Consider the following 24,313-nt stretch of genomic DNA (forward strand, 5'->3'; position numbering starts at 1 on the left):
TCCTTCTCAACTTATCATTTACTCCTTCCTGCTCCCTTCACCCCATCTTCAGCATATATACCAACCTTTTCCTAGCTACGGTCAGTTCTGAAAAAGGATCACCGAATCTGCAATGTTAATTCTACTTTTTCCCCACAGATGCCGTCAAACCTGCTGAGTTTTTCCAGCAATAAAGGGAGTAGCTTTGAGATCCAGTTGTTGAGTGTGAGAATTCAAAAAGTAGGCATTCCCTAGTTAGCAGATTTAGGGGACAGATGTCTAAATTTAGGATTTACTTCAATGGAAAACCCATTTAAGTACTCCAATAGCTTTAGTTGTCAGAATCACACCCAACAGTAATAATTACTAACAGATAAATGAGCTGGTCATTTATGTAGTGAAATAAATACATGAATATTGCAACAATTTCCTAGTAAGTTTGAAATAGTGTTTATTGGACAATCTTTATGCAACAAATCAGTAAGTAATTTCCAATATTTTATTTTCTGATCTTGTATCATATTGCTGTTACAAGTGACAGATTACAATTTATTTTCATTGAACAGTTTCCTGGTAAAATAAATCAAATTTCCACCATTAGAGAAAAAAAACTTCAATGGATAAAGAAGTGTCATAAGTCACTTGGAAATTCAATATTTGTAGAGAATTAAAGAAGGCTAGAATTGAGAAAAGACCAATCAGCCCATCAAACATTTCTTTCACAATCATGCATGTACAGTTTTCTATTTAGGATCATACCAAATCTAGCTGAACAAAGGCTCTGTAAAGTTTCTCACTGCCTTTCCAAGAAAGGTAAGTGAAATAAAACCTCAGACTTGACAATAAGCCCCATATTAGTTATCCATGTCCAGTTGCCACGACGTTCCATTGTTTCAGCAGAATAGGACCATCTTGTCCCATTAATCATTTCTGCCAGTATTCATCATTAAAACTCTCAATCTAATTCCTAACCGGATACTTACAGAGCTCTTTTGTTAAAGGAAAGTATTAATAACACTTCATCATTTGAGAATCTAGTCCAGATACCCACTAATTGGATGGGAAATCCTTGTAATCTCAAACCTTGCTTGAGGCTTTGTTAAGATTAACTTGTGTGAATGAAAATTATGGGTACACCTATTCCAGTCATCATCAATTTGACATAGCCGAGTAACTTATAAGATCAATGACGTCCTTCGAAATTGCATGCAAATTTGCAGATAAAATCTAGATTTGTTATGAGCTTGTGTATACTTATGCAAGACAAAATCATCAGGCTAACTCTGCAGTAGCAAATGATACAAAAATAGGAGAAAAAATAATTAAAGACGCAACCAAAAACACTACATAGAAGATTTCAAATGAGGCATCTGAACTTTGAAATTCTACATTTTGAGGAAAATTGTCCATTTTAAATATTGAAAAAATGCGCTTGTCAAATATTTCTTTCATTAAGTTCACACAATTTTTAGCTTATTTAAAATGTAAGATTTAGGGAATATGTATTAACATGAAACAGTCCTAACATGTATTAACATGAAATTGTTTTGAACTTATTACTATTTGGAAAATGTATAGAATTATGGAACATCCAAATCTTTAAAAAGGAATAAAAATCTGAGGAAACTTTCTGTTGAAAGGATTTTTACATCTCAATAAGGTATTGTATTGCAATGCCATTAAATTCATGATCTGTCAGAGACCTGTCAGTGACCAGAGCCACCAGGCCATCCTGAAGCAAAAAAAAACAGTTGGCTAGATACTGCCAAAAATGGGTGATATTGTAAAGAAGCAATTACAGGTATCTAGAAAGACCGAAAAGATTGGGATTTTCTTCTTTAGGAAAGAGAAGAGTTAATATCGACTGATTTTTTGAGAATAATTTCTGAGGGCTTAGATGTGGAGAGAATACTTCTACTTTTGGGAGAATTCAAAACTGAGGGTCAAAAATACAAATTCGTTCAGAGCAAGTTCAATTCAATAGGGAAATTAGATAAAATATTCTTCCTTAGTAATTATTTTGAGCGTAAAATGTGGCTAAGCCAAATAGTTTAGAAGCCTTCAAAAGGCAATGGGATCAGTACGTGAATAAACAAGTTAGGATCAGAAGCATACTACTCAGCCCTTGGAACCTGCTTCATCATTCAATAAGAACATGGCTGATCTGATTATTACCTCAATTCCACATTTCCAACTACCCTTGAGATAAAAGAGAATAGTAAACACATGTTGAAAGACTGATTTGAATGTGATAAGATGTGAGGGGACTCTTGGAGTATAAATATCAACACTAGGTGAATTGCCCATTTCTTCACTGTCTATTCTGTGTAAAGGGAGCATTTGCTGGGCTCACTCTGAACTGGCTCACCTTCCTACATGACTCCACTGAAATAGGTACATAATCCAAGATTCAAAAGGCTGTTTTGTACAACTGAAAGTATTGATGCAGCAAGGAAATGAAGACATCCATGATGGTGAGATTCCTTGCAAGCAACAAATCTTACAGCAAAAGCCAGGTAATCTTTTACAACTATCATTGCTATTCAGATAGAAAGGGTGCAGGGAACTACTTTAACTAATAAATATTCCTTCACTTTAATCAGGAGCCTTTGGTAATTGACCTAAAATTCTGTAAGGTTGCACCTTAACTAACCCTTCCACAGAAACATTGCAACACATTCCTCAAACTGTTGGTATATTCCCCAAATTAAATTATTTCCACTAGTTGTGAATTCCAAAATTCCTTAATACATTTCAATGCAGAATGAATCAGAAAAGTAAAATATTGGGAAAATGGTTTGAGTCTCCAAAACAAAGTTAGATAATTCTTCTACACTTGAGGAAAATCAATCTAACGGAAAACTGACAAACTTGTTTAACGTGTCTGTACAGGATCTGAGACAAGACCCATAGAGACCGCCAGTTAGAGACATCACTCAGTTACTGCCAGTTATCTTAAGCACCTTAATTACTCCGCGGGTTCTGAAAGGTGATATTTACCAAACATCTTTTAAAATGTCTTTTCCTTCTCCTTCATTCTTTCTCTTTACTTTCAGAATAGTCACAGAACAATAAAGTCCATTCTCCAACTGGTTTAAACAACTTGTTTTCTGAATCACTTATATTTAAGACACATATCCTCTTTTAGATCCCTACGATTTCTTTACAAAATGGCTAACACCTTGTTGACTTTTTATTTTCAAACAATCATAGGTTCACACACTGCATTTTCTAATGATACTATAAGTAACTCAGGAACTGGTAGGACATAATTATCACATGCAAAAAATAAAGAATTGTAGAATTGCTCTGTATTCTAAAGTTGGATCACTTTGGCTAGAAACTGAAGGCCAAAATACTGAACCTCTTGACTTTTGAATTTGAAATACAACATAACATGTACAGTCGTTTCCACAGAAGCTGTTCATTTAATGACAAACATCAAATAACAGAGAAATCCAGCATAATTCCCTCAACTTTAACTATTACCATTTGGAACACTTCTCTTCTGCTAAGTGTTCAGACATGATATTTACAACAATTTTATAACTGACAGAAGTTAGTTTTATTTTACTTTGACCATGTTATAAAAACTATGTCTTGCCCAAGCCAGTTTTTAATAACTGTGTATGTAGAAAAAAGAACATACAAACAGTAATAAAATGTCAGTCATTATTGTACATGCTGGCCACAGTTAAAAGTTCGGATCTAGGGGAAAAACACTCCATTGATTCTTATGTTGATAGTGAAATCTTATTAGGGCTATTGCTAGTCTTCATCATCAGGTGTAATTGATTATTTCAAGGATGAATAAAACTTAACAAAATGGAATTCAGATTTTTAACGAAGCTTATAATAAAATGAGATGTAATCTTAACAGATTATCTGAAAAAGGTTCTGTTGAACAAGAGAATAACTGAATAAATTTAGTCAAAGACTGTCACACCTGAAAAATCCCATTACATCTATTAGGGGCTCAGATGTAGCTTTTAACAGAAAATGAGTTAGGAAGGAGGCAAATCTTTCACTTTAAACTTACTGAATGCAAGTTTGATTACAGCTGTTTTGAAAACAAAAACAAAGGAATGCTGGTATCAAATGATTCATAAAACAAAACTATTTTTGCGATAGAACTGATACCTGCCCTGAATTGTATTTTTAACTTTGTTCCATGGATAACCGAAAATCCATGATTTCAACCTTCAGAGGGCAAAGATTGTCAAAACAGGAACATACAAGTGGAAATGTATTGTCTTTTGTGATCATGGGTTAGTCCAGCAGAGCCAATACTTGTGACTTCTCTTGTACTCACTCTACATTACCGTATTTAAGAATTACAAGAACGACAAAGTGATAATACAGAAGATTCTTGATAGCATTATGATGCCGTTGACGTATTGGGAATCCAACCCATCTGATAGGCCCGTTCTAGCGTCCGCTTGCAATCCTGCATCACAGTGCTAAATGTGATATGTGGATATTCTTGAACTAAACGTTCCACTGTATCTTCATTCACCTGCAAAACATGGATTTCAGGATGGAAGAATTAAAAACACCAAGTCTAACCTCTCCCTCACATTTCATCATTTCTCAAACCACAGCACAGATCTTCAAGTATACTGGTTCTCCAATGTCTCATCGAGGGGGTTATTCATTAGTCATAAACCAGACAGTAAATATCAGCAATAATGTTAGAGCAATGTCATGGCCCAGTCTAATGCTGATTATTTCTGACATCTACCTGTGCACATTTTCAGCTAAGGTCATTTGATAGAACTTTGGACAGATAATCTGAGCTGAATTGTCCCTTCTGCAGCATAAAAGTAATGATACAGGTCAAGCAGATATCAGCTGACACAGCACAGGCAGAGAATTAAGCCTGTGACCTTCCTGGTACTATATTACACAGTACAAATAATGACTGAGCCATCAAGGGATTTTGTCAAGAATATTCAGACAAAGTGATGATACAGCAAATCAACCAATTTGACAGCTGTATAAAAAATGGAAATACCATTTATAATCACATTCTTTTAAATGCCCTAAAATTATTCAAAAATAAGAATTGCTCACAACCTGACAGCAAATGCTTAAGTTTCAGAGTCAGAAAACCTGATGTCATTGTTCTAGTAATTACCTTGTTGCAATAGGCTACAGAAGCAAATCTTGTTGGTCAATTTTGCAGGCGCCAGCTTTTCATTTCCAGATTTTGAAAACTGCAATTAAATTCTTAGAAATGCATGGTGGGACTTGAACTTATTATTAGGAATGTTAGTCCAGGACTCTAGATTATTTCTCCAGTAACTATGTACCTACAACTGCTGTACATCATATTGGTCCTATTCAGTGCAGGAATCATCTACTGATTTTTGATATCATATGTTTCATGTTTACCTTTGTACTGGAATATAACTTTAAGACAAAGACATTAACCTATTTTTCTTACTTTAAATAATTTACATATTAATGCATAATTTGTGGCCTCTTCCCTCATTTACACCATGGAGATGTTAAGCTATTAATTGTTCACCTAAACTGGGCCATCTTAACACCTCATTATTCAATGTCAACAACAGTTTTGCCGATTTCATTTTTTAAAAAAAAACTCTTAACCTGTACTATTATATAAAATATAAAAACAGACTTTCTATGAAATCATACTCCAGATGGAATTATACATGTTGCATGATCCTGGTAAATGTAAAATTGGTTATTGTACAGAATTGTGCGATGTAGGATTTTTAGCAAAATAGGAGCAGCAGTAGATGATTGGGCCCAATGAGCCTGCACTACCATTGAATAGGACCATGGCTGATCACCCACCTCAATCAATACCTACTTCCTGCTCTATCACATTTCCCTTTGCATCATTGACAAATTACAGAATACCAATCTCTACTTTAAACATACTTGATGACTGAGTTTCCACAGCAGCAGTACAGGGCAAATTGATGACGTCTGATGCATAAATGAGTCTGTGCAGGTTCTCCAGGGTAAGTGCAACAAGTGTAGGAAAGTTGAAGGCAGGATCACTCTTTTTATGGCACTAACTACCATATTCAGGTAAGCTTTAAAAGTTATCAAGTCTTTGAACGAATGACTATGAGTTAGTGTGCAAGTGGATGCATGAGCGTGAAAATTGGGACATGAGTCAGAGAATCATAGGGATGTGCAGCACAGAAACAGACACTTCGGTCCAACCCGTCCATGCTGACCAGATATCCCAACGTAATCTAGTCCCGTTTGCCAGCACTTGGTCCATAGCCCTCTAAATCCTTCCTATTCATATACCCATCCAGATGCCTTTTAAAATGTTGCAATTGTATCAACCTCCAACACTTCCTCTGGCAACTCATTCCTTACATGCATCACCCTCTGTGTGAAAACATTGCCCCTTAGGTCACTTTTATATCTTTCCCATCTCACCCTAAACCATTGCCTACTAGTTCTGGACTCCCCCACCCCAGGGAAAAGACTTTGTCTATTTATCCTATCCATGCCCCTCATAATTTTATAAATCCCTATGAGGACACCCCTCAGCCTTCGACGCTCCAGGGAAAACAAGTCCAGCCTGTTCAGCCTCTCCCTATCGCTCAAATCCTCTAACCCTGGCAATATCCTTGTAAATCTTTTCTGAACCCTTTCAAGTTTCACAACATCTTTCCGATAGGAAGGAGACCAGAATTACATGCAATATTCCAACTGTGGCCTAACCAACATCATGTACAGCCACAACAACATGACCTCCCAACTCCTGTACTCAATGCTCTGACCAATAAGGGAAAGCATACCAAATGCCTTCTTCACTATCCTATCCACCTGCAACTCCACTTTCAAGGAGCTATGAACCTGCACTCCAAGGTCTCTTTGTTCAGCAACACTCCCTAGGACTGTACCATTAAGTGTATAAGTCCTGCTAAGTTTGCTTTCCCAAAATGCAGCACCTCACATTTGTCTAAATTAAACTCCAGCTGCCACTTCTCAGCCCATTGACCCATCTGATCAAGATGCCATTGTAATCTGAGGTAACCTTCTTCGCTGTCCACTTCACCTCCAATTTTGGTGTCTTCCGCAAACTTACTAACTGTACCTCTTATGCTTGCATCCAAATCATTTATGAAAGTGATGAAAAGAAGTGGACCCAACATTGCTTCTTGTTGGATCCCACTGTTCACTGGCCTCCAGTCTGAAAAACAACCCACCACCCATCACATTCTGTCTTCTACCTTTGAAGCAGTTCTGTATCCAAATTGTTAGTTCTCCCTGAAGTTCATACAGATCACGTTGGACCTGTCTGCCTTCATCAATCCTCTTTGTTACTTTTTCGATGAACTCAATCAAGTTCGAGAGACATTACCCACACACTACCCATGTTGACTCTCCCTAATCAGTCCTTGTCTTTCCAAATATGTGTAAACCTTGTCCCTCAGATTCCCTCCAACAACTTGCCCACCACCGACGTCAGGCTCACCAGTCTATAGTTCCCTGCCTTGTCCTTACCACCTTTCTTAAATAATGGTACCACGTTAGCCAACCTTTAGACTTCTGGAACCTCACCTGTGACTATAGATGATACAAATATCTTGGTAAGGGGCCTAGCAATCACTTCCCCAGCTTTCCACAGAGTTCTCAGGTACACCTAAACAGATCGTGGGGAGTTATCCACTTTTATGCTTCTCAAGATATCCAGCACTTCCTCCTCTGTAATATGGACATTTTTCAAGATGTCACCATCTATTTCCCCACATTCTATATATTCCACATCCTTCCCCACAGTAAACACTGATGCAAAATGTACATTTAGTATGCCCCCCATATCCTGCAGATCCACACAAAGGCTGGCTTACTGATATTTGAGGGGGCTCATTCACTCCCTAGTTACTCTTTTGTCTTTAATTTATTTGTTAAAACCCACTGGATTCTCCTTAATCCACTTGCATTCAAATAAATACAGTTTAATCTCTCAGTCCTATCTTGTTCTCTGCTTTGTCCCTGCCTGCCCTGACTATTTGGCTTGCTTCTTTTCTCAACTGTACCCATCTAGGCTTGATCTCTTTCCTCAGTATCTTGCTGGGTCCCAACCATTAAATCCTCCTGAACATCTCTAGCAAATCTCCCTGCCAGTATATTAGTCCCCTTCCAATTCATGTGCAATCAATCCTTTTTGTACAGGTCATATCTATCCTAAAAGAGATTCCAATGATCCAAAATTCTCCCATACAACAGCTCCTCAGCCTTGAAATCATCTGCTCTATCCTCCTATTCCTACCCTCACTAGCTCTTGGAACCAGGACTAATCCAGATATTACTACCCTCGAGGATCTCCTTTTTTAAATTCTTGCCTAACTTTTGATATTCTCCCTTCAGAATCTCATCCTTTTGCCTTCCTAAGTCATTGGTATCAATGTGTACAATGACCTCCTGCTGGTCCCTCTCCCCTTTGAGAACATTCTGCACCATCTTTGAGGTATCCGTGATCCTCGCACCAAGGAGGCAACACACCATTCTGATTTTTCATTGTTGGCCGCTGAAATGTTTGTCGGTGCCTCTGACTAGAGTGTCCCCGAACACAATCGATCGCTTGGAATCTGACGTACCCCTCATTGCATTAGAGCCAGTCTCAATACCAGAAACTTGGCTGTTTGCACTACATTCCTCTGAAAGTCTATCACCCCCTACATTTTCCAAAACAGCATATTTGTTTTAAATGGGGATAGCCACAGAAGACTCCTGTACCACCTGCCTACCCCTTCTACCTTTCTTAGAGTTAACTAATCTACCTGACTGTATCTGCGGCTTTTCTCCGTTCCTATAACTGCCATCCATCTCACCCTCCAGCTCTTGTAAATTCCTCATTGCCTCTAACTGTCACTCCAACCGATCTATTCGATCTGACAGGATTCACAACCAATGACATTTATTGCGGATATAATCCTCAGTAACCCTTAAACTCTCCTGAAACTCCCACATCCGACAAGAAGAGCTAAAGACCACTTTGGTCCTTCCAATCTACAGACCCAGAAATTAGCACCGTCTTATTGCTCTAAAAACACTGCTCCAGTTAGCTCCAGGCTAACTTAATACTTATGGCTTATATTTTAAAAATTTAATAAAGAAACAGATCCCAATAACAACATATTAAAGAAAGTACCCACTCTACTCACTATTGTAGATTTACAGTAAGGCTATACTTAAAACTGTTCACTTATCTGTTTCTGTGCTGTGACCTCTCCCAAACAGGATTCCTCATGATCAGTTGTGAATTTTGCTGTTTGTTACATTTTCCTAGACACACTCCGATGTCCAGCAATACATGAATTCAAACATCAAAAGCAGTAACTGTGTAGATTCACTGCTGTGTCAGTTAGCAGTGTAGGTTACTTTCTCTCTCTCCCTTACTGACCATGTGCTCGCTGCCATTATCTGTCTTTCTCCCTTTCAAAAGTGCTGTTGTTTTGACTTCATCTTTCTCCAAAGTTCCAAAACAATTGCAACAGCATATAAAACAGAAATTGCTGCTCCTGGAAATCACCCTCAATACCTAAAATACCTCAAAAAGGAGCAGCTGTTACAGCCACAAATGTTCCCGTCCTCCAGGCATATGAGTGGGGAGGTGAGCATGTGAGCAAGTGCGTGAGCACGTAAATGCGTTGTGAGCATGCAACTGAGTATGTGAGCGTGCGAGTGGGAGTAAACGAGTGGGTGCATGAACAGGCAGAGGGTTGGTGAGCAGGTGGATGAGTGGACAATCTGGTCAACAGTTGATTTGGAAGGTGTGGTCAGTTCAGGGTGTCAAATAGATCAGATTGGCTGTGAATTCAGGTGAGTAGTTGGGTTAGATGTGAGTTGAATCAAGTTAGGAATTGGGGGAATGGTCAAGTCAGGTGGGCAGTGATATCAGGGAGCAGTCAGGTCGAGGGAGACCAATTGTCAGATCAGGTATGATGTAAGGTTGAGAAGGCTAGCTGGATTAGGTAGATAGTTGCTCAAGTGAGGGCAGTTACGTTGTGTTGGGTGGCTAGTCAAGTTGTGTTGGCATGTGTCATCAAGTCAGAGGATGGGTAATGCTGGAAGGAAGTGTTGGGATCAGGACGGAGATGAGGTTGTGTTTCTTAGTTCAGTTCTACAGCTAATGTGTAAATTAGACCAGGTATTAAATGTTGTAAGCTTTGTTAAGTATGCAGGTAAGTGGCTAAGTATCGAGGTAAATTTCTAATATTGAACTCAGTGTTGGACACATTCACTGAATGTCCTGAGCAGCGCAAATCTGTTTAAAATTTCGAGGCAATATAATGCATATGTGGGTCAGAACACATGCAACATAGTCTTACATCCAGATTTCACCACTCTGGACTTTGGAAGATCTGGACCAACGCGTGTTGCTAGTTTATGTTAATGAAAAATACATTAATTAGTTCTCAGCAATGAAATATAGTAACCTGATTTGTACTACAAGAGTTCAATTACATTGTTAAACTGCTTCCTAAAGTGGCTTTATAGTGCTGGGTTTTTCACCTGTTCCTGTAAAAACTGTCCCATTTATAAAGCAAGAGATGTTTAATAATCATAAAAAGTTTATGACATATGGCTGGGGGAGTTAAACCTCTTGTGTGTATGAGCCAAGAATGAGATATTTCAGCTTTTGTGTGCCTTTGGACACATGAGCATAATCTGGCAGCAATCCACTCCGTGCTGATGCTGATTTGCCAAAGAACCCAAATTCTAAAAGTTACGTTCCAATATATATCACAGAACTTTCATTTCATATGAAAGGTGACTTCATGCTAAGTGGGGGTACTATTTACAGTCAAAACCTGGATGTAAAAATAACGTGGCCAAGGATAGATCATTAGGAATTTGGGATGTGATGGTTCAAGGACAAAAGTAAAATATTGCTGTACTCACAGTGGGAAGGCAGGAATTTAAATGAAAATTGGGTATTAAGTCTCGAGCAGCATTATTCAGTGCACTCTCTGTGGCAACACCTCTACCAGAGTCCACTTGCCAACCAATCAGCGCTTTCCTTTCATGGAGTACAAACGTTGATTTACAGAAACACTAAAGTTCTGTATTCCTAAACTATTATATTATGTAGAAGGCAGGATTGCTTAATAACAAAAATAATGTTCTATGTTATCATAGTTGATTAGTGGAACACATTTACAAGTCAAAAAGGGCAATTTAAAGTCATGATCATCATACTAGTGCCTTGTAACATATTACAGTTTTACTTAACCAAGAATGTGCAATTGGCTTTGCTGAAGGAAATAGCTTTTTGTGAAAGTGGGTTTGAGCTCCTAAATCTGATGGCAATGATTTTTGGCAGTGCAATTTAGTTTCGCACATTTGTTCACAACTGTGAAGTTAAATTAAATAAACTGACAAATGCAGAAAAAATCCTGTGGGCCACACCAAACAATTAGTACTAAGAATTCTCTCCATATGACCATACCATACTCCAGGCTGAAAGAAAACAAAGAAGCATGCTCGGTTAAGGTCCGACCCAGCACCACCCAAAACATTCATTCCCTCCAGTACTGTTGCAGTGTCTGTAGTGTGTTCCATATACAAGATGAACTGCAGCGTCTCACTATGGCTCCTTCAACAGCACCTTCCAAACCTGTGACAGCAAACAACTGGAGGACAGGAGAGAAAATGGATGAATCCATCATCATCTCCAAGTTCTCCTCTTAACCACACACCATCCTCAATTAGAACTCTTTCACTGTCATGCATCAAAATCCTGGAATTTCCTCCATAGCAACATTGTTCCTGCACCACATGGATTGCAGGGGTTCAAGAAAGATGCTCACTGTCACCTGCTCAAGGCCAGTTATGAATGAGCAATAAATGCTGGCTGTGACAGCAATGCTCACACCCAGTAAGTGAATTCAACAAATGTGGAAATTGACATTTTTAGTAATAATGCAGATATGTAGTTTGAAGCTCACCTTGGGCTCAAATATGAGACAAAGGTCACAAACACAGAATCATTAGAATTTCAACAGTGCAAAGAGAGGTAATTCGGTGCAATGAGTCTGCACTGACCCTCCAAAGAGCATCCCACACCCCCTAGTTTTGCCCAATCCCAGCAGCAAAGACAGTGACTTCAGTCATTCCAATAGTCAATTGGAAGAACTTTATGCTCCAGAAAGGCAAAAACAGAAGTGAAGATAATTTGGTTAAGAGAGAGATAAAAAGAGTCAGACAAAGGAAACATTTTTAAAAATCCAATTTAATCACTTTCAATCTCCAATAATAAAAAAAACTTCCACAGTTGTGATAATTAATTGTCAGTCCTAAAGATGCTGACTGGCAGAAATTATCCTCCATACAAGGTGCTAAGTGTGTGGCAGAACCCAAATGGAATGTCAGTGAGCAGGTTACTGTTAAGCAAATGATGCTTGAGGACTGATGGGATGTTTATTGGTTGGACTGGATTAGTTTTGCATTTTATGCACAGGGCATATCTAGTCAATTTTCCCCATTGTTGGGTTGATGTCAGTGTTATAACTTTACTAGAATTGCTTGGATCAGGGAACGACAAGTCTGAACAACTCAACTTCAGTACTATTGCCAGAATCTTATCAAGATCCACAGCCTTTGCAATATCCAGTGTTTTCAGCCATTGCTTGATAGCACATAGAGTGAACCAAAATGATTGAAGGATGGTGTATGTGATGCTGAAAACCTCTGGGAGAGCTTGAGATGGAGCATCCGCTCAGTCCTTTTGTTGCACATGCTTCAGACTTCTCTTTTGCACTACTGTGCTGGTCTCCCATGTTCGATAGCAGATGATTGAAGGCTTCTGAAAGTATTCATGCAAATTTGTTTCTATTGTGGTGTTTACAACACAAAAGAGAAAACATTGAAAGACATTACCTTACTTTTGGGTGTTTCTGAAACTTATTCACAGGCTGAGGGCATCACTGGCTGGGCCAACATTATCACTTATTCTTAACTGCCCCTCAGAAGGCGATGGTAAGCTGCTTTCTTGAACTATTACAATCCATTTAGTTAGGAAGAACATGGCGCTGAAGCATTTTCAGGTTTTTGACCCAGCAACATTGAAGGAATGGCAATATATTTCCAAGGTAGGATTTAGCTTAAGATGTCCCAGAGATTGGAAAGTCTTTGAGTAGTTCGAAGAGGAACTGACTGAAGTTAGTTGGCAAAATAATATCCTCTTGAAAAAGGAGTTATCTCGGAATTTAGTTTGTGAAACTTCAGGCTATGAGTTCACACTAGTTTGATTATAATTCTACAGATTATTAAAAGACTGGATAAGTCTAAGATTTCAGTGTTGTGAATTGTACAGGAAAATGACTTAGAGTCATAGAGATGTACAGAATGGAAACAGACCCTTTGGTCCAACTCATCAATCCAACCAGATATCCTAAATTAATCTTGTCCCATTTGCCAGCACTTAGTCTATATCCCTCTGAACCCTTCCTATTCATATACATATTCAGATGCCTTTTACATAGTATAATTGCACCAGCCTCCACCATTTCCTCTGGCAGCTCATTCCACACACGAACCACCCTTTACGTGAAAAGGTTGTCACTCAGGTCCCTTTTAAATCTTTCCCCTCTCACCCCAAAACCTATGCCCTCTAGTACTGGACTCCCCCAACCCAGGAAAAAGACCTAAAAGACCTAAAAGCATTAAAATCATGCCCCTCATGATTTTATAAACCTCTGTAAGGTCACCTCTCAACTTCTGACGCTCCAGGGAAAACATCCCCAGCCTAATCAGCCTCTCCCTATAGCTCAAATCCTCCAACCCTGCCAACATTCTTGTAAATCTTTTCTGAACCCTTTCAAGTTTCATAGCACCCTTCCTATCGAAGGAAGATCAGAACTATACACAATATTCACCAGTCACAGGAGGGCAACTAAGAGGGGAATAAAAAAGCTAAGTCAAACTTGTATTTGGACACGGAAGGAAAATGGATCAGGTTTTTGATTTGTTATAAAGTAATGGTGTTGGGGAAAAGAAATGCAATTTTGTTTTGCCCTGTATTTTGAAGTATTTCAAACAGTGTTACATTTAGAGAGCTTGGTTTGGTTTACTTTATTTTTATTTATTTGGTGTATTGAACTTCCTTTCTATTGTTAAACCAAATCTGCAGTCTTGTGTGTGCACGTTTCCATGATCGACTGTGACATTAAAAAATATAAAATATAATTTATCAAGTCAGATTTCATTCAGGGATCTGCCTGTTCAGTAATGATATCAGATGGAATCATAATGTAAGGCATGAGATAAACTCAAGTAAAATTTGAATGGTAAAGATTCCAAAAAGCTGAATTAAATTAACATAAACGACATATAACCTTAAAAGATTTGTTAACACAGTATCATATACCTGGTTTCAAAATGAAAATCACTTTGCTCACATACTTGATGACATAAACTTAATTTTCTAATCTCCTGCCAAGTCTGAATTTAGAAACTCATTCTTCAGAATATGAAATCCCACTGTCTTATTTCTAGAGGTTCACAGGAAGTCTGGCAGAACACCAGCAACAACGAAGGTTATTTTCCAAAGACTGTACAATCTGCTTATTCTTCTTGTGAAAATACTGTATACTACTTATGTTTATATATATTAAAGTTCATATGTTAATGATATACCCATTCTACAAGATTATTAATGTCATCTAGTAATTTTTTTGCAGTCCCCTTCTGGATTAACTACACCTTCCAATTTGGTGTTATCTACAAATATTGAAATTTACATATGTACAGTCCAACATGTATACAAATTGTAAATAATAAAAGGCAATGATTCACACATTGATCATTGTGGAACACAGCTGACCAAGTTTTATTCATTGGACTTTCAAGACCCTCCCGTTCCAGAGATGTGTAATAACGTCTCTGAACAATTGATTTGCTTAATAAAAATAGCATAATAGAAAAAAAAGGTTCAACCTCTACTTGATGCATTTTACAACCAGATTGCTATCCAGTCAGTTACTTGCCTCTGAATGCCATATGCCTGTTCTAGTTTGTGATATCTTCATAGAATCCCTACAGAATGGAATCAGGCAATTTGGCCCATCGAGTCCACACCAACCCTCCAAAGAACATCCTGCACAAATCCACTCCCTACCCTCTCCCTGTAACCCTGCACTTCCTATGGCTAATTCACCTAGCCTGCACACTACAGGGCAACTTAGCTTGGCCAATCCACCAAACTTTGAACTGTGGGAAGAAACCGGCGCACCCGGAGAAAATCCAGATAGGGAGAATGTGCAAACTCCATACAGACAGTCACCCATAGATGGAAAGGAACCCAGGCCCCTGGCACTGTGAGGCAGCAGTGCTAACCACTGAGCCACCATGTCACCCTTCTTGTGGAAGGTCTTTTGAAAACCCAGATATTTTACATTGAATATATTACCATTGTCGGCCTGTTACTTCATCAAATAATACAATTATTTTGGTAAAAGCTTGACTTTCCTTTTTGAAACATGTGCACACTATTCTGGAACTTTATACATCATTTAGTAGTTAAAGGTTCTGCTGATCTTCCTATCATGGATGTTAAGGTAAGTGGTCAACAGTTCCTGCATTATCCTATTTTAATTAATCACATTAACTATCTGCTAACACTTGATTCCTTTTTCTGTAAATTTTAAGATGTGTATAATAAGGTCTCGCTATTTCTTTCCCAAAATTTTGTTACGCATGTGCATGCAATCCATTCCGATCAGGAGTTTTATTCTCAAAGTTTGATGGTAAACAAATCATCTTCCCTGTACACATCTTTAATAGATTTATAAATCTTCTGAATTTGCCTTCCGATTTTAAATTCACAATGTTAGTCTCCCTCACAAATAATGAGGCAAACTTATTATTTATTGCTTTAACCATTTGCTAATATGGACCTGAGTCAGTGACTCAGTTCTTATTTGGATTTTTTTTTCCCCACCATCCTCCGTGGTAACTAAACCATGACCAACAGAGAGCAGGAAAAATTTAAGGTCACTGCAGCACTGCTCCTTGATCTGCTGTCAGGAGACCACCTGCTCTCTTTCGAATGGTAAGGTATGCTTTCGGGCATGGTTCTGGGACAGATTTTGGAAAGGTCAAATGCTCATTCTAGTTGTTTAAATTAGACATAAATGAATGTAGCAAGTGTACAAATATATGTAACAAGTGCATGAATTCATCAGAACAGCCAAACACACTGGAGCTCAATGGGAACTGTCAAGGCATTGAACTTTCCTTCCCTCTAAATATTTGAAATAAAAATACTGCCTTAAGTGTTGAAAACAAGCTGTACCAGCTATTTCACTGTGTTAAAGGGAGCTTCAGGGTTGTCACTGCAGGATGCCTGTCAGTTCAGTGTATGATTAACAGCTCCAAGTGTTTACAATGTGATACTGTGAATTCAAATGCTTTTTTTTAAATGAGGCATTAATTGAAGTCAAATGTAGCGAATAGGTCTTTAGCAAATTTTCTTAAATGTCTTTATATAAATTGCTGAATTAATTCACAGAAACACAGCAGCATTGGAATTAGGAATACGTTGATCAGCCCTTCAAGCATATAAATACACCAATTAGAATCAAATGTAGAGCAAGCCTGCCCCAATATTCAAGAAGATTGCACCTGAATGTGTTCTCAACTTCACATTCCTGTCCATCTCTCAAAAAAACTTGATTCTCTTATCAATCAAAGATTCTAATTCCACCTGAATAAGTGCAACGACCCAGCCTCTACTGCTTTCTGAGGAAGAGAATTTCTCATACTAACTACTCTCACAAAGAAAAAAAATTCCCTTCCCTGACTAAAAGGTAGAGTCCTTATTCTTAAACTTGTGTGTTGCTGAAAAGAAATTGTTGACACTTTTTGTCTTGTATGCAACAGGATAATTTTCACAAATATAAATAAGCAAAAAAACATTTTTATGGCAACAAAGGAAAGTGCTGGTTGGCATGTGTACTCTGCTTGCCAAAAGCATTGCCACAGAGAATGCACCCATTAATCATTAAAAAAAAGAAAAAACTGCGGATGCTGGAAATAAGAAACAAGTACAGAAATCGCTGGAAAAACTCAGCAGGTTTTGCAGCATCTGTAGGGAGAAAGTAGAAATAACATTTCCAGTTCAGTGACCCTAATCCAAAACTGAGTTCTGAAATTGATCAGAAATATTAATTCTGAATTTGGGACCTGAAATGTTAATTCTGTTTTTGTTCACCTAATATGACTGACAGTTAACAGCCAGGCTTTGCTTAAATTTTAAACCAGGCAGGTTGACGCCGATTGCTCAGGGCATTGTCCTGAGAAATGAACCAGTAAACGGCTTCACAAATTTGGAGAGTTGAAACAAGTGTCATGTCTAGCCATATTCTTTCTGCCTGCAAAGGACAGGGCTCTTCACATCGATGTATGTAATTTTCAGTTTATGCAAGTTGGCTACACTGTGTGCTAATCTTCAATTAGTTGTCAACATAATTCCTTGCACATTCAGAATTATCTAGCAAATGCTGTCCAATTGCAGATTCACATCTAATGTTGGTCACTTACAAGTTCTGGTTGGCTATAGCCAGTGCCTTTGCTTGCTGTGAATAGCTGATGGGACATGGTTTTTGATTTGATTCAACAATATTTGGGACATACAGTCTACATACCAGCCATCACACCAACAATGAAATTTTTATTACTTATTTGTGTGACAGCAGAACATCATCTTTGGCTTGATGTCAGTACCCTGTCAGTGCAAACATCACTCCTGTTGCTATTGCTTTGCAGCTGCAGAAACAGCTAGCTCACCTGCTGCTCTTTTCTGGCCTAAAGGGCCAAATGACCTATTCCTGTTCCTAACTTTTTCATTTGAGGTATCTTATCCTTCTGTGGTAATCTTAAGTAAACAGAGCACTGTTTGGGACCAAAAGAGACCATCATAGGTCCTTACATGAGTTTGCACAGTTCACAGTGAGAAATCATCTAATTAGAGTCACAATCGTCCTGCAGGATGACTTTGATGTGCCCCACTACACATCAAGTTTGTACAGTGAAGAAAGTTTCGGGCAGCACTACCTCTCCGCACCTTGTGAAACGTTTTGTTGAGTGCAAGATGAAAAGCTTAGTCTTTTAACAATATTCAAGTTCTATACTACCAAATAACAATTTGTATTCTTAAACTGAGTCTGCTAGTTTTAGAATTCCCACAAGAAGGTATCCACCCTATCAAGCCCCCTCAGGATCCTGTATATTTCAATAATATCATCTCCCAGTCTTGTAAGCTCCAAGGGTTATTCATCCAACTTCTGCATTCTTTATTCGTAACAAAAGCTTTCATCCCAGGAATGACTTCATTGAACCTTCCTTGAGCTGTTTTTATTCAAAACGGTTCACCAAATTGTTTCGTACTCCAGATGAGATCTCTCCAACGCTCTGTATAAGTGCTGTAGTGAAACTTCCTTGCTTTTATATTCCATTCCCTCTACAGTAAACACCAACATTCAATTCGTTTTCCTAATCACTTGCTATCTTGCATATGATCATTGAATGAGTCACATACCAAAATTTCTCTGTACCACTTACTTCTGCAATCTTTCTCAATAGATACTTAAGTAGTTTATTGAATCTCAGTGGGAGTGAGAGGTCTCCACATGCCAGATGTTGGGTGAATTGGCATGGAAGGTGTAGGGGAAAAGGTGGAGGGCATGAATTGGTGCTGAACTGGAATGGAGTTATAAAGGACTATGGAGGGCATGGGTCATTAATAAAGGATGTAAGGGTTCTCGCAGATGAGTAGAGAGGAATTGAATGGAATGAAAGGTATAACAGGCTATGGGGGCGGGGGTGGGGAGGAGGGGCAGGGGGGTACTCAATATAGTATGAGTTGGCACGGATGGTGCGTACAGTATGAATGAGGGTGATGTAAAGGGTGAGGGCTGTTTTTTGTTTTTGAAACAAAACTGCAGCAAATTCCTGAGATACAAGCTATTTTAAAAACGCTATGTATACATCCATCTTCTCCAGTGGTTATCGCTGAACACTTTGAGGACAGCAGATATAAATCCCATAAACACCCATTTCCGTGAAATGAATATCTGAATTTGAGGACATAATTTTCTTGGATAAAGAGTCCAGAGCTTGAAAATCTCTCAGGAATTCCCCTGACCCAGGAACAGAAACTCAGGTCAAAGACTGCTTTCTACTACAGATATGTGCTTCTCCCAAAATATGTATAATCCTTAACTTTTGACTTGGAAATTAATAGTATGTATTACTGTTTTACAACATCCATCCCAAATTTCAGCTAATTCACAGAATCATAGAAATGTACAGCACGGAAACAGACCCTTTGGTCCAACTCGTTCATGCCGACCAGCTATCCCAACCTAATCTAGTCACATTTGCTAGCACTTGGTCCATATCCCTCTAAACCCTTCTTATTCACATACCTATCCAGATGCCTTTTAAATGCTGCAACTGTACGAGCCTCCACCACTTCCTCTGGCAGCTCAGCCCATACACGCACCACCCTCTGAGTGAAAAAGTTGCCTCTTAGATCCCTTTTAAATCTTACCCCTCTCACCCAAAACCAATGCCCTCTAGTTCTGGACTCCACCAGCCCAGGGAAAAGACTTTGTCTATTTATCCTATCCATGTTCCTCATGATTTTATAAACCTCTATGCTCCAGGGAAAACAGGCCCAGCCTATTCAGCCTCTGCCTATTGCTCAAATCCTCCAACCCTGCAACATCCTTGTAAATCTTTTCTGAACGCCTTCAAGTTTCACAACATCCTTCCGAAACCAGAATTGCACGCAATATTCCAAAAGTAGCCTAACCAACACCTTGTGCAGCCGCAACATGACCTCCCAACTCCTATACTCAATACTCTGCCCAATAAAGGAAAGCACACCAAAAGCCTTCTTCACTATCCTATCTACCTGTGACTCTACTTTCAAGGAGCTATAAACCTGCACTCCATGGACTCTTTGTTTAGCAACACTCCCTAGGAACTTACTATTAAGTGTATAAGTCCTGCTAAGATTTGCTTTCCCAAAATGCAGCACCTCACATTTATCTAAATTAAACTCCATCTGCCACTTCTCAGCCCATTGGCCCATCTGATCAAGATCCCATTGTAATCTGAGATAACCTTCTTCGCTGCCCACTACACCTCCAATTTTGGTATCATCAGCAAACTTACTAACTATACCTCCTATGCTCAGATCCAAATCATTTATATAAATGACGAAAAGTCAAAATATGCATTCTGAGTATTCCTTCATCCAAACTTCAGCACCCATTATTTCTCATCTTTCTTTACTAGCTTGCTTTGTTACTTATTTGCCTTTGTGACAGGTTGCCCGAGAGGGAGTATTTTAACTGAGAAGAGAGTCAGGATAGGCTTAGGTTGTTTTCTTTGAAGCATAGAAGTCTGAGAGGGGGCCTGATTAAGGTGCATGGGTGGGGTGGACAAAAAGCAGCTGTTCCATTTAGTTGTGGGATCAATAACAATGGGGCAGCAGAAGATTTAGAGGGAATTTGAAGATTCTGAGGTCCGGAATGCACTGCCTGGGAGGGTGGTTGAGGCGGAAAACCTCACAACCTTTAAAAAGTATGTGGATGAACACTTGAAATGCCATGCATTCAAGGCTACGGGCCAAGTGTTGAAAAGTGGAATTAAGGTAATCAGGTTAGCACAGACTTAATGGGCCAAAGGGTACGTTCTGTGCTGTTACACTCTATGATGGTATTTCTGGATTCTCATTTTAAAGTCATATGAACAGACAGGCTTAGTCCTTCATTACTCCTGTTTCGGGTTCTGCTCATTTCCATCACCATTGGTTAGAAACACATTAAAAAGTCAAACAAGCATTAGGCTTTATCTCCAGAAGGTTGTAATTGAAAAAGAGGGAAGTTTATACAGAATCAATGTCAAATCTTCGTTTAACCACACTCAAGGATGTGTACAGTTCTCGTCACCATATTATGAGAATAATACAGAGGCATAGGAGAGGATACAGAGATGATTTATAGGAAAAGTACAAGAAATGCAAGTGTATATATAATATATATAAAAAGGAAAGGATGAACTAACTAGGATTCTAATTTACTAGAAGAATAATTTACTGGATAATATGATAGAGGTGCTTCAAATTATGAAAAATTTTGAAAAAGTGAATACAATGAAAATGTTTTCACGTGAGGAACATCATAACCAGAATCCATTAGTATAAGATAGTCACCGCAAAACATTCCAATAGGTAATTCAGAAGAAATATCTGTACCCAAAGAATGCTGATAATGAGGATTTTGATGTCACAGGAAGTTGAAACAAAGAACATAGATGTGATAGAAATATACTTGAGGGAATGAAGAATCAAGGGCTGTGAGGAAATTTTAGATAAGGAAATATAGGGAGTAGAGCATGGACTGCTTGATCCTAAATATCATGCATTCCTCTTTTCCTGGATTACTTCTCATCTCCCACTCCTCCAATTCTCTCCCTGTGGGGTAATGCTCATCTTCCACAATTTCCATTGCTGACTGTGTATTAAATGTCCATCACCCATTCTCTCCATTATTCTGATTCTGGATTACAACTCATTTTCCATATATTAAGAACCACAAACAGGATTTCCCCAGCATTACTGGTCCTTTCTTTTATCAGACTCCAGGAAATATTTGAATTAGCAGTTATACTACTATGTCTGAACAACATCAGTTATAAAGAGATAGAAAAAGGACAATGTTTTGCTCTACAATGTGAATGTTAACAAAATTAATACCAAGTCTTTGCAAAAATGCAGCTTTATAATGTTAGCTTTAGAAACTATTTACAAAAAAATTGTCATGATCTGACTACTGCAAATATCTACAATTTGTTACCTTCACTGTTCTGAGTGGATGAACTGCAAGTCAAGGAACACATTTTGCTAACAAATCACTCTTTCTGTTGCTCTGATTGCTTGACAGCACCTTCAGATGCTCCAGGGAAAACAGTCCCAGCCTGTTCAGCCTCTCCCTATAGCTCAAATCCTCCAACCCTGGCAACATCCTTGTAAATCTTTTCTGAACCATTTCAAGTTTCAAAATATCTTTCCGAAAGAGACCGGAATTGCACGCAGTATTCCAACAGTGGCCTAACCAATGTCCTGGACAGCCGCAACATGACGTCACAACTCCTGTACTCAATACTCTGACCAATAAAGGAAAGCATACCAAACGCCTTCTTCACTATTCTATCTACCTGCGACTCCACTTTCAAGGAGCTATGAACCTGCACTCCAAGGTCTCTTTGTTCAGCAACACTCCCTAGGACCTTACCATTAAGTGTATAAGTCCTGTTAAGATTTGCTTTCCAAAAATGCAGCACCTCGCATTTATCTGAATTAAACTCCTTCTGCTACTTCTCCGCCCATTGGCCCATCTGGTCAAGACCCTGTTGTAATCTGAGGTAACCCTCTTCACTGTTCACTACACCTCCAATTTTGGTGTCATCTGCAAACTTACTAACTGTACCTCTGATGCTCACATCCAAATCATTTATGTCAATGACAAAAAGTAGAGGACCCAGCACCGATCCTTGTGGTACTCCACTGGTCACAGGCCTCCAGTCTGAATAACAACCCTTCACCACCACCCTCTGTCTTCTACCTTTGAGCCAGTTCTGCATCCAAATGGCAAGTTCTCCCTGTATTCCATGAGATGTAACCTTGATAATCAGTCTCCCATGCGGAACCTTGTCGAACGGCTTACTGAAGTCCGTACAGATCACATCTACTGCTCTACCCTCATCAACCTTCTTTGTTACTTTTTCAAAAAACTCAATCAAGTTTGTGAGACATGATTTCCCACGCACAAAGCCATGCTGACCATCCCAAATCAGTCCTTGCCTTTCCAAATACATGTACGTCCTGTCCCTCAGGATTCCCTCCAAAACCTTGTCCACCACTGAGGGCAGGCTCACCGGTCTATAGTTCCCTGGCATGTCTTTACCACCCTTCTTAAACAATGGTACCACGTTTGCCAACCTCCAGTCTTCCGGCACTTCATCTGTGACTATCGATGATACAAATAATCGCAACTAGAGGCCCAACAATCACTTCTCTAGCTTCCCACAGAGTTCTCGGGTACACCTGATCAGGTCCTGGGGATTTATCCACCTTTAACCATTTCAAGACATCCAGCAGTTCCTCCTCTGTAATTTGGACATTTTGCAAGATGTCACCATCTATTTCCCTACAGTCTATATCTTCCATAATGTTTCCTTCTCTTCAAAAATCTCATTTTACAGTAAAACTATATCAACAAATCTAGATACAGGAATAACACCAATGTGGGAACAAGGGAGAAATATTGCTGGCCTTATAAATAAATGAAAATTATTTTTGAACCAGGAGACAAGCAAGTGTATGAAGCTTCCAAACGTTTATGGAGTATCATCATATACAATCAAGCCAGTAATTTTCAACACATGGTCTCTGCTGTGGAAATGATGTATGGGATCATTTAGTAGTCTCAATTAAGACTAACTTGTATATTTAGTGTACCAGCATAACAATGTACTTCAATAGCATCCATACTTTGTTCAGTGCATTTTCATTCTGTCAGTATCTGGGAGAAAACAGTAGCAATGGAAGTAAAAGGGCACTGAAAGTATTCCTTCGTGATGAAATCAAAATGATTATTGTATTTCTCTTGAGTTAACAACCTGCCAACAAATTCATTACAGCATCAGGCCACCTGATTTCGTTGCTGAGTCATTATCTTCATAAAATAAAAGTTTGTATATGATTCGAGAACATTATAAAAACCAGAAATAAACTTATCAAAACACTATTGTCAACAGTGAGAAGATTATTCAGCATTTTTGTGTGCTGGAAGGCTGCAGTTATCAGTAAATCAATGGGTTGATATTACATCATAAAACTTGGAGATGCAAAGCCCAAATTTTTCAATTTATGGCTGTCTTAATTTAAATATTAGAATATATTACTCTGCATTATACAGATAATGATGCATGGAAGGGGGAAGCCTTTTCTTTGCTTCTTTACCATTAGACCTGTCACCATGGATGCTATTACATGCTGGTGGACTGCAGCTTCCCTTGATTAAATTGGAATATGATTTCCTGAATATTTTTACTGTACAAATATTCAAAAATTGGGATTGATCCAAAAAGTGTGATATGAGACAATATCACCATTTCTATACAATTATTATTGTATAAAAAAAGGCTTTATTCTTCAGCGCTGACATTTACAATCCAGGATGTAAAGAGAGTGACATTTGCTTTTCATGCTATTTTTGAAGATGGTCACACTTCCAAGTTGAAGTGGAAAAAAAAGGTC

At 38.6% G+C, this 24,313-nt stretch overlaps 1 protein-coding gene across 5 annotated transcripts in view; it reads right to left on the reverse strand.

Annotated features, from left to right (window-relative positions):
- Window positions 1-405: 405 nt before the first annotated feature.
- Window positions 406-24,313, reverse strand: part of fbxl17 (F-box and leucine-rich repeat protein 17) — a 782,194-nt gene continuing 758,286 nt past the window's right edge. For 4 of the 5 annotated variants that reach the window (XM_072583628.1, XM_072583627.1, XM_072583631.1 and 1 more), the window contains exon 11: window positions 406-4,495. In XM_072583628.1, the coding sequence (XP_072439729.1) occupies window positions 4,358-4,495 (138 nt within the window). In that variant the 3' untranslated portion in view covers window positions 406-4,357. The remainder of the gene's footprint in view (window positions 4,496-24,313) is intronic. The other variant, XM_072583633.1, reaches the window with a different exon arrangement.

Source organism: Chiloscyllium punctatum, chromosome 2 (genome assembly GCF_047496795.1).
Source record: "Chiloscyllium punctatum isolate Juve2018m chromosome 2, sChiPun1.3, whole genome shotgun sequence".
In the NCBI taxonomy this organism is placed as follows: domain Eukaryota; kingdom Metazoa; phylum Chordata; class Chondrichthyes; order Orectolobiformes; family Hemiscylliidae; genus Chiloscyllium; species Chiloscyllium punctatum.